The sequence below is a fragment of the Diplotaxodon limnothrissa genome, linkage group LG18, assembly GCF_057381915.1.
Source record: "Diplotaxodon limnothrissa isolate DT_005_m linkage group LG18, D_limnothrissa_male_GT1.1, whole genome shotgun sequence".
Classification (NCBI taxonomy): domain Eukaryota; kingdom Metazoa; phylum Chordata; class Actinopteri; order Cichliformes; family Cichlidae; genus Diplotaxodon; species Diplotaxodon limnothrissa.
Window position 1 is genome coordinate 7,660,303 of NC_140613.1, and position 11,638 is coordinate 7,671,940.

The window sequence follows — 11,638 nt, forward strand, 5'->3', positions numbered from 1 at the left end:
AAACATGAAAAGTCAACACTTGTCTTTTGATGCTGTTAAAAACTCTTAAATTCATCCTCATTTCAAAATGTTTACCCACTGAATATCCTTGTGTTGACTGGAGGTATGAATGGTAAAAAATCATGAAAGTTTAGTAGCTATTTCTATCACAACTAGTCACTGATTCAAAAATCTTTCTTTTATAGAATTTGATCATTTTGATTTCACATAGCATAATGGTGTGGTGGGACTGTTGCCTCACAGGAAGAAGGTTCTGAGTTTGATATACCGTCTGGCCTCTCTGTGTGGCCTCTCTTTCCATGTCTGTGTGGGTTCTCTCTAGGAACTCTGACTTTCTCCCACAGTCCAAACACATCCAGATAGTTAAGTGGTCATTCCAAATAGCCTACAGGTGTGAATGTGAGTGCAACTGGTTGCTTGTCTCTCTGGGTGTTAGCCCTGCAGCAGACTGGCAACCTGTGCAAGGTATACCCCACCTCTCGCCCTATGACAGTTTGGATAGGCTCCAGCCTTGGAAGAAAATTGATTAATGGAATTTGATTGCCATTTATTCTTATCTGTCTTATCAGGCAGATCCCAACTTTAACTCCAGGTACACAGACTACTATTACTAGATGTCATTTGATAATATATAGGTAAACACATAAAAAAAAGTTTATTCCAGCCATGTGCATCTACATATACATAAATATCATGGTGAGTTGCAGTGTGAGTTTACTGTATTAGCCTCTTTCCAGTGAAATAACTTGTTTTCACCGAGTTTTTAAGTGTTGTTTGAGACGTTTCCAGAAGTGTCCATGAGGAAGAGATGTCCTTTCACATTTCAAAATATATTTAGAATCATTTTTCAATGACCTGATGACCTTTCACATGTCACATTATCTAACCAGGAAGTGAAGCTCATGAAATCAGTCTCTTTTGTGGGTGTATCCTGAGCTTACAAAAGCCTATAGGAATTTTTTTCCCCAAAAGTGGGAGAAACCCGATCTCCTGGACACAACCCACGCAAGCATGGAGAGAACATGCACACTCCACACAGAACAGCCCTGCCTGGGTTTAAACTCAAGATCCTCCTTCATGTTGCCAAAGGTTTTTCAGAGATTTTGCTCGGTGGCACTGTAATACACATTTATTTGAGCCCCCTGCCTCTCAAATCATATGTGTACTGAAGAGCTCAGCATCCAGCTAAGCCTATTAGTTGACAGCTGTGTCTTATTTATTGTAGTTGTAACCTGGACGTGTGTCCCTCTATCTATAAAGAGATGATCTATACTGCTCGCCCAAGTGCAATGTCTACAATATCCGAATCTAGGTTTGGGAAGGAGATTGGCGGTAGCAACTCTGTAAGAGCAATGAGACTTCCAACCCACATAACACGCACGACCACAGGTTTATGAAACAAAGTTTGCTTTATATATTTCCTTTTGGATCAGTTCCCTTTGCTCATCCTCAATGTAGGGATACCTTCAAATGCAGTAACCATCTCAAATGCATCACAAAAATAATTGAAACAATCAAAATAGATGTAAGACAAGAAACACAATATTTCAACACCCCAAAGAAAAGGAAAAAGAAAAGAAAATAGCATGTGAGTGTCCAGTTCCTTATGGTGTCAGTTTATTCAGTTACCCACTGTCCTGGGTTAAGAACTGAAAACGACCTGAATCTCAGGCGGAGAAAAAGTAGCAAAGAAAATGATAAGGTATCTCTCAGGTGGGCTTCCTTTTGTTTTTTCCCTACCGCCCTCCTGGTACGGCAGGCATCAACGTGTCGGCGTCCTGACACAGAGAAGGCCTCCACAGCAGCAACAGTGTCTTAGACCCACGATACCAGCTCCTCACTTGGCACCCATGGAACTGTACCTCAAAAAAAAACCAGTCTGCACACAAATACGCAGAATGTTAGATGTCCACATTCCTTAAATGTCCTTGTTCCTAATGTCCTTGGTTCTTTTGAAATATTAAAATAAATCTGCATCTTGTGACACATTAAAAGTAAATACACCGTATTACTGTGCATCACCCGCAGTTACAGTAACAGCACAGCTATTGCACGTGAACTGCGCATAACCACTTAGCTGGCCGCGGCTGAACTAGCAGGCCCAAGAAAGTAAAAACATTAGACACTCATAATAAACAAAACTGTCACAACATTGCAATACTATGAAAACACATCTTAAACATCATTAAACACATTTACTACTATTCTGACTGGTTAGTTATTTTTTCCAGTGCATTGAACTGCAATAGCGGTGCTAAGTGAGCTAGGCTAACTCACCAGAATAGTTCAAAAAGTTCAAAGAAATACTCCGGCTCCTTTCAGGTAGGTACCCGTCTGTGGTTCACCGCTAACGACAGCTCTCTCACAAATGTTAATTAAACCTCTTTCCTCTCTTTCAACTGGAAAAAACCGTGCTCCGCGGCAGCATGGAGTTTTTCCTTGCCGTCCTTTTTCCTCTACACCACACCTTCACGCGCACGGAGCTGCAGATGGTGCCTTCAGGGCAAGCCCGGAAATTAAACTATCAGACAAGGACTACGATGCATTCAAAGAACCCTGTACTTCTGATTGCTGTAAATCTTACCAGGGTTACATTCTCCCCCTCTAGACTGCATGAGTCCCAGCATGCATACCTGCCCCTACCGGTACAGACACATGTGAAATAGCAGCCCCTAAAGCCTGAAAGAATGAACTAATGGCCAAGGTTAAAGGCTCCCCCAGCTCATCGTAGGTGAGTTTCCGAGGCGGACGTCTCTCCCTAGTAGAACGCCGGACACTTGCGTTCTCGGACTCTTGACTCTCAGATACTACATTGTCAGTGTCTGCAACTACAGGGTCTGTGGTGATGAGATCTGTGTTCTCTTCATCAGGTGAGATTTGTGTCACATCAGGTTCAGGAATATCAATGACAATATGGTCCGGAGTCCTACAGTGTGAAGTAGGATGTGTAACTGAACCACTATTCTCAGAGCTAACATAAGGAGTTCCTGGTTGAAGCTCGTGAGTAGGTCTTTCAGGTAAGTGTGCGGAACTTTGGGGCACAAAAGAAGGGGTGTCTGGGTTTAATACCCTGGAAACTGGCTGAGGCTCATTGAAGCCTCCTTCCCTCTGCAGGAAAGGACCCTTCGTGATGATTTCTGGCATCCATGTATTAGGATACAGTTCATCTTCATCACTGTACGACTCGTCCTCCTGACAATCAGTGTCCCCTTGCACGCCTTTTGTTGTTTTGCCCCTCAGTCTCATTTTCCTCGATGCGTCAGTGGAAGAACTTTGCTCTCTGATCTCAGTTACAGGTAGGAACCCGCACGGCAAAAGAAGGTCTCTATGCAACGTACGGTGTGGCCCCTCCCCTGTCTCAGGTTTGACTACATAAACAGGACTGTCGCTAATCCGTCTGACAACAACATGGATTTTCTGTTCCCACCGATCTGCCAGTTTGTGTTTCCCCCTGATATTCACGTTTCTCACTAAGACCCTATCCCCTTCTAAGAGTTCAGCTGCCCTGACCTCCCTGTCAAACCTAGCCTTGTTCTTCTCTCCCATCTTCTTGGCATTTTTAGCAGCTAATGAGTAGCTCTCCTGTAGGCGTTGACGAAGGCCCTTGACATACTCTGAGTGGGTCTTGTGACTTGCCATATCAGGTTGGATTCCCAGGACAAGATCAATCGGCAGTCTGGGCTGCCTACCAAACATTAGTTCGTAAGGCGAATAGCCTGTTGTACTGTTTCTCGTGCAATTGTATGCGTGGACCAGAGGTTTGACAAAATCTCTCCAATGATATTTGTCTCTTTCTTCCAGGGTCCCTAGCATACCAAGGAGGGTCCGGTTAAATCGCTCCACTGGGTTTCCCCGGGGATGGTACGGGGTGGTACGAACTTTGTCTGCTCCAATCAGTGTGCAGAGTTCTCTGATCGTCTTAGACTCAAAGTCCCTGCCCTGGTCGCTGAGCAGACGACTGGGGAACCCGTAGTGAACAATAAAGTTCTCCCATAAAGCCTTCGCAACAGTTCTGGCTTTCTGATCCCTAGTCGGCACCGCCACAGCAAATTTTGTAAAGTGGTCGGTGATGACTAAAATGTTTCTCGTGTCTCTATCATCCGGCTCAAGGGATAGATAATCCATACAAAGAAGTTCAAGTGGATAAGTAGCAGAAATGTTTTCCAAAGGCGCGGCCCTCTGAGGCACAGCCTTCCGCCTGAAACAGCGTTCGCACTTTTTGCACTTCTCCTCGATGTCTCTGGCCATTCTCGGCCAGTAGAACCTGGCACGAGCAAGCTGAAGTGCACGCTCAGAACCGAGATGGCCAACATCATCATGCACTCCTTGCAGTGCCCTCTCTCTGAACTGTTCGGGTAAGACCAACTGATACACCAGTTCGCCTCGCTCAGACCACTTCCTGTACAGGACACCATCCCTGAGTTCAAGTTTTTTCCACTCCCTAAAAAGAAGTTTGACATCGGGATGTTCAAGGTTTGTCTCTCTGAAACTGGGTTTTACAGCTCTCCTCACAAAGGTGATGACACGTGAGAGAGACGGATCATTATTTTGAGCATTACACCAGTCAGAGTTAGCCATGGATGGTAAAGTGCCCTCATCGAAAACATCAGGCACTACAGAAGGGTCGACAACAAGAGACTCCGCAATGACAGGCTGCTCTGAATGAGGGTGACGTTCATCTTTAACCATCACAAGATGACGTTGACATAATGCAGAGAACACCTCATGATCCATGTCATCTCCTGCTTCCATGAACCGTTTTTTCATGTCCTCTATTCTCTCTCTTTCTTTAGTGAAAGCTTCATCCTCAAGAGGCGGACCTTGAGGCCGCCGGGATAACCCATCTGCATCGCGGTTGGCCTGCCCTGCTCTGTACTTGATGGTAAACTGGTAAGTAGAAAGAGCGGCTAACCAGCGATGACCAGCAGCATCTAACTTCGCAGATGTCAAGACGTATGTGAGGGGGTTGTTGTCGGTAAGCACAGTGAAACTTGACCCATAAAGGAAATCACTGAACTTTTCACAAACGGCCCACTTTAAGGCCAAGAATTCGAGTTTGTGCGTAGGGTAGTTTCTCTCGCTCTTGGAAAGACCTCGACTGGCATACGCGACAACTCTGAGCTTCCCCTCCTGCTCTTGATAGAGCGCTGCCCCCAATCCATCGCGACAAGCGTCAGTATGTACAACATATGGTAGTTGTGGATTCGCAAAAGCAAGGATGGGCGCAGACGTCAGTTTCTTGATCAGGGTTCTGAATGCACTCTCACACTCCGAAGTCCACTCCTCACCGAGCGGTGCATTAGGGCTCACAAGAGTCGTGAAGCGTTCCCTCTTGTACACTTTGCCCCTTTTCTTTGGTGGATAGTAGCCTGCTGTCAGGCTATTAAGAGGTTTGGCTATCTGGGAATATCCTTCGACAAACCGCCGATAATACCCAGCGAAGCCTAAGAAACATTTAAGCTCTTTCCTATTTGAAGGACGAGGCCAGTCTCTCAAGGCGGATATCTTGTCAGGGTCAGTATGAACTCCTCGTGCATCCACGACATGACCAAGATACTTTACTGACGTCTTAAAGAAGTGACATTTCTCCGGAGAAAGCTTTAGACCGAAATCTTTAAGACGGTTCAGCACCTTCATGAGTCGTGCTTCATGTTCTTCCAATGTGTCTGAAAAGACAATCAAGTCGTCCAGAAACACCAATACCTCATTGAGATGCAAGTCACCGACACACCTTTCCATAAGGCGCTGAAAAGTGCTTGGTGCGTTCGTGACACCCTGAGGCATGCGATTGAATTCAAAGAAGCCGAGGGGACACGTGAAAGCGGTTTTAGGCTTGTCTTCTTCGGCCATCTCAACCTGGTAATAACCAGATTTAAGGTCCATGACGGAGAACCATTTAGCACCGCTAAGGGCAGCAAAGGTCTCCTCAATGTTCGGAAGAGCGTATGCATCTCTGATGGTTCGAGCATTTAGCTTCCTGTAGTCGATGCATAACCTGATAGAACCATTCTTTTTCCGGACCAAGACCACTGGGGATGCAAAAGGGCTCTGTGACTCTTTAATGATTCCTGCATCAAGCAGTTCTTTAAGATGCTCCTTGACTGCCTCCCTGTCACTGGGATGAATAGGCCTTGGCCTCTCCTTAAAAGGAGTCTCGTCATGTAGCCTGATGTGATGTTTCACTGCAGTGGTGTGACCATATGACAGGTCATCCACAGCAAAGACTTCTGGAATAGATCTAAGCTTGGTGATGATACGATCTTTCCATTGTTCAGATATTGGTGAATCATCAAGATTGAACTCGAGGTTGTCACTGTCAGGCTTATTGTGATGAGAGTCACCTTTCACTGGTCCAAGTGATGTGACCTGCTGAGCTGCACATATTTGAGCAATGATGCATTTTGGCTGCAGCGTAACATCATGGTCACTAAGATTGCGCAGGACGACCGGGACCTTGCAGCTAGACTTAAATGGAATGTCCATCAGAGCAGCCTCAAGGAACACGCCACCTGGCAACCTGTGATGTTCATTGGGTTCAAGCACAAATGTGGTCTGACTGTTCCTTTTCAACCTGACATCACCTGTGATGCAGCACTTTTGTTTTGCAGGGATGGTGATGGGGTTTCCACCATGTAACCTGACAGGATGAGCATGGTTGTTGAGGTCATGGATCTGGGCAATATGCTGGAAGATCACTGCAAAATCTCTAGAGAAGAGTCTGCAAACAACCTCTGGACCATCCTGTTCAAGTACTTGTTCATAAAGTCGTAATAACACATTGGTACCAATCAACAGGGGGGTCCTGCTGTTGAACTGACACTCTGGCACCACAAGTGCTAACACGACTAGCTCCTCTTTCCTGCCAGGAACAGACAGCGGGAAAGTGACACGCGCTTCTATGTAACCAAGATAGGGGACCTGCTGTCCACCTGCTCCTTCGATTTCAAGAAGGGCATGAATTGGATGTATAGGTAAGTGAGACAGATGGTTCTTATGGAAACACTCGGACACTGTTGTAACTTGTGAGCCGGTGTCCATTATGGACTCACACTGTACACCCTCAAGAAAGACAGAAGCCGCACAACGAGGACCTACAAGCCCTGCAGGTATAGATCGCTCTGTGCAACGGTAGGTTTCAGTCATTGTGTGGGTTATGACTTTCTTCTGTGTTCCAGCACCATCAACTGATCTGTTGGGACAGGGGTTATCATCAACTGCAGCTCCTGGACGTCCCACAACAGGAGCTGCTACTAGTTTAAAGTGAATGGGGAAGCAGCCTGCTGAGCTAAAAACTTATCCTGCCTCTCCCGGAGTTCTGCATTTTTCTTGCGAACCAGTGCGGGGTTGGGTTCATTGGAGCAGTGAGCAGCAATGTGGTTGTCTTCCCCACACTTAAAACAAAACCACGGCCTCGGCATTCCAGGCACCTTAAGGCCCCTCTTCATGTTACTACTACTGATTGCAAAGCAGTCGGTCTTTTCAGTACTCTCTCTCTGATTTTGTGCTAGTTTTTCAACTTGCTTTGTCAGTTCAGCTATCTTGTTCTCAATATCAGAGGTTTCATCTCGCTTTGCTTTTACCACTAGGGGAGGATTACTATCATGAGTGAGGCTCGGTGGCTTTTTGTTTAGCTTTTCCAACTGTTTAGTTAGCTCATTTACTTTCTTTTCAAGCTTTGATGTCTCATTCGGCTTTGAGTTAGGCAGTGGGACAGGCTCACAGTCATAAGAGGGCATATCAAAAACATGGTGGGCATACATGTTAGCTTTCGAAGCACCTAAATGCTTTTTCATCCTATCTAGCTTTGTGGAACGGCGGTCTTCCTCAGTCCTCAGCATGAGGAGGAATTCAGGAAATGTTGGTGGATTTCCCTTTTTGCACTCTAACTGTAAGCCGATGATGATGCTCTGATCCCAACAGCCCCTACAAAACTGTCTGAGCAAATGATCATTGGAATTTCCAGCTGAGGCTCCCCCTCTAGAAATTGCTCTTGTGAGGAGGCTATGGAGCCTGTTCAAGTATGTTGATGGCTTCTCTCCACTATCTTGGTTAGAGCCGAGAAATGCCGCAAACAACTCCTCTCCATCCTCCACAACACCAAAAGCAGAATCAAGTTGAGTGATGTAGACACTTGGTGGTGAAGAGATGCCAAGAGGCTTCACAACATCAGCTGCTGGACTCAACAAGCTCTCAAGAATCCTTCTCACCTTGTGAGCATCATTCAAGGAAGGATCGTTAAGGAGAAGATCAACTTGGGTGTGCCATGTTTCGTAGTCCACCTCACCGTTTGGCCTTGGCATCCGCCCAGAGAAGGTGCGCAACCTTATTTGTGGGGATGGTGAAGTGGTGGACTCACTTCGGATGACATGCTCCACAATCACTCTCTGGATCTGGGGGGGGTTAAAAACATCCTCACTGATGTGGACTGGGCTCGTTGGTAAACTAGCAGATGCACTATAAACATGTGTGGGCTATGCAGGCTCATTTTGATCATTATTAGGTGTGTTAGCATTTTGAGCTGCATAGGGCTGTGTAGCATTACTGTGTACGTCATGTGATGTGCCCTGGTTCCCATGCAGTTCCTCCTGAAGCACATTCAAGAAACCTTTCCTGCCACTGCCTGCGACAGACTTTAGTTCGTCCAGGTATCTGCAAGCTATCTCCCTCCCCACCACTTCCTGACAAACATCTCTAATGGTCCTCGCAAACCACATCACAGCTGGGTCCTTTGGACTTGGTACGGTACCCAAAGTAATGGGGTCGATTCTAGAGATAGACCTGTCAGATGCATACTGGACCAGGGCTCTACCCTCTGGTTGTCCTGATTCGTCAGGGATCCTCACTAATTTAGAAATATCTCCATTAACTTTGAACACAGCAGTTATTTCCTCATCTGTGTATTCTGGTCCTATACCTGTTACATACAGGGAGTTTTGACCATTAACCTCAAAACGATTGCAAATATCCATACCTGACTCAGTGGAACAAATCTCAAAAATCTCAAACGTGCGTAGTGTGGGGTGGAAGATCAGAAAGCTACTATTAACCAATCTCCTGGCTGGCTCGCCACTTTTTATGTAACCTGGACGTGTGTCCCTCTATCTATAAAGAGATGATCTATACTGCTCGCCCAAGTGCAATGTCTACAATATCCGAATCTAGGTTTGGGAAGGAGATTGGCGGTAGCAACTCTGTAAGAGCAATGAGACTTCCAACCCACATAACACGCACGACCACAGGTTTATGAAACAAAGTTTGCTTTATATATTTCCTTTTGGATCAGTTCCCTTTGCTCATCCTCAATGTAGGGATACCTTCAAATGCAGTAACCATCTCAAATGCATCACAAAAATAATTGAAACAATCAAAATAGATGTAAGACAAGAAACACAATATTTCAACACCCCAAAGAAAAGGAAAAAGAAAAGAAAATAGCATGTGAGTGTCCAGTTCCTTATGGTGTCAGTTTATTCAGTTACCCACTGTCCTGGGTTAAGAACTGAAAACGACCTGAATCTCAGGCGGAGAAAAAGTAGCAAAGAAAATGATAAGGTATCTCTCAGGTGGGCTTCCTTTTGTTTTTTCCCTACCGCCCTCCTGGTACGGCAGGCATCAACGTGTCGGCGTCCTGACACAGAGAAGGCCTCCACAGCAGCAACAGTGTCTTAGACCCACGATACCAGCTCCTCACTTGGCACCCATGGAACTGTACCTCAAAAAAAAAACCAGTCTGCACACAAATACGCAGAATGTTAGATGTCCACATTCCTTAAATGTCCTTGTTCCTAATGTCCTTGGTTCTTTTGAAATATTAAAATAAATCTGCATCTTGTGACACATTAAAAGTAAATACACCGTATTACTGTGCATCACCCGCAGTTACAGTAACAGCACAGCTATTGCACGTGAACTGCGCATAACCACTTAGCTGGCCGCGGCTGAACTAGCAGGCCCAAGAAAGTAAAAACATTAGACACTCATAATAAACAAAACTGTCACAACATTGCAATACTATGAAAACACATCTTAAACATCATTAAACACATTTACTACTATTCTGACTGGTTAGTTATTTTTTCCAGTGCATTGAACTGCAATAGCGGTGCTAAGTGAGCTAGGCTAACTCACCAGAATAGTTCAAAAAGTTCAAAGAAATACTCCGGCTCCTTTCAGGTAGGTACCCGTCTGTGGTTCACCGCTAACGACAGCTCTCTCACAAATGTTAATTAAACCTCTTTCCTCTCTTTCAACTGGAAAAAACCGTGCTCCGCGGGAGCATGGAGTTTTTCCTTGCCGTCCTTTTTCCTCTACACCACACCTTCACGCGCACGGAGCTGCAGATGGTGCCTTCAGGGCAAGCCCGGAAATTAAACTATCAGACAAGGACTACGATGCATTCAAAGAACCCTGTACTTCTGATTGCTGTAAATCTTACCAGGGTTACATAGTCATGTAGCGTGTAGGTTTAGTTTCACTGTAAATGCCTTAGGCTTTAGGCAAGAATGTGCTGATGAGTGTTTGCACAGGGGAAAACAATGACACTGTCATTCACGCAGTTACATCCAGTCATTTTATGGGAAAGACATAAATTAAAAATGGGTGATATAAAGTCTGTCATACAACTGCCTCATCATCATGTGGTGAAACTGAAAACTAGAGCAACAGTGTTTTTTCAGATCTTTAAAAAGACACTTTTACATCTAAACACATTAAACATTTTACTTAAATATATCATAATTAGTATCAAAATATATCCAGAGAAGCAAAAATAAAATACTCATTATAGGCAATGTCAAATTTCAAAATAATAGGTACTATTTCATCAGTTAATGTGGCATCTGAGTCTAATTTTGGTTAGTCTAATTTTGGTTATACTTTCTACCATGAAGTACAAAGTATAAGGTGCAAATCCCAAAAAGCTGATTCTTTTCATTTGGATGTAGCGCTTTTAGTGGGAGAAACCTTTCATCACTTATCCAAGTGACTTCACCAGACTGAAGAAGTCATACTTATCTAATCTGACCATCTTCCAGTAGCTGTTACCATAAAAATCATAAACTCATGAATTTTCTGCTGTGTTAACACTTGTTCCACCCTACAAATGAGAAAAGGACAGACAAATGCGAAAAGGTCGAACTTGACTAAGATTGTCTAAACATGTTAAAAAATCTGTACCACACAAGAAGAACACAAGGTTTTCTCAGTAAATGATTAAACATTTCATCGTAAGCCCAACCTAACTGAAAGTACCGGCTGTCAAACACATCTGTCCAGCTGCCAGCAGTGGTACCATGAACGCTGTGGATGACAGAGGTTCATAATCCATCATGGGGTGTACACCCAGTTGTGATAAATGTACCAGTCATTTATCTAGAGGTGTCTGTAATTGACAGGATGTAGGACATCTTTGAAAGTTTGCAAAACTTGAGAAATAAACCAAAACTAATAAATTAAAACGGTTCATAGCAATTAGATGAAAATGAACTGGTTAAATAAGTTGAGAGGGCAAAATGTTAAAGGTTTCTTTGTGATAGAATGTGTGACATCCTTTTGTAAAAAGTTCATTATTTTGTACAATAAATATTTTTCATACTGTAACTGGTTCCCTTGTGCAAACACTGCACACATTTCCAATACT

General features: G+C 44.4%; 1 protein-coding gene across 1 annotated transcript; it reads right to left on the reverse strand.

The window, feature by feature from the left end:
- Window positions 1–7,250: 7,250 nt before the first annotated feature.
- LOC146613016 (paraneoplastic antigen Ma2 homolog) lies at window positions 7,251–8,969 on the reverse strand. The gene is made up of 2 exons (XM_085377714.1): window positions 8,550–8,969; window positions 7,251–8,390 (listed from the first exon to the last, which is right to left on the reverse strand). The coding sequence occupies exons 1-2, from the start codon at window positions 8,967–8,969 to the stop codon at window positions 7,251–7,253; spliced, it is 1,560 nt and encodes a 519-aa protein (XP_085233840.1).
- Between the last annotated feature and the right edge of the window lie 2,669 nt (window positions 8,970–11,638).

Coding starts and splice junctions, on each gene's coding strand:
- LOC146613016 (XM_085377714.1), bottom strand. CDS start 8,969: ATGGATATTTGCAATCGTTTTGAGGTTAATGGTCAAAACTCCCTGTAT. Junction 8,391..8,549: donor ACCAGGGCACATCACATGAC/GTACACAGTAAT, acceptor AACCCCCCCCAG/ATCCAGAGAGTGATTGTGGA.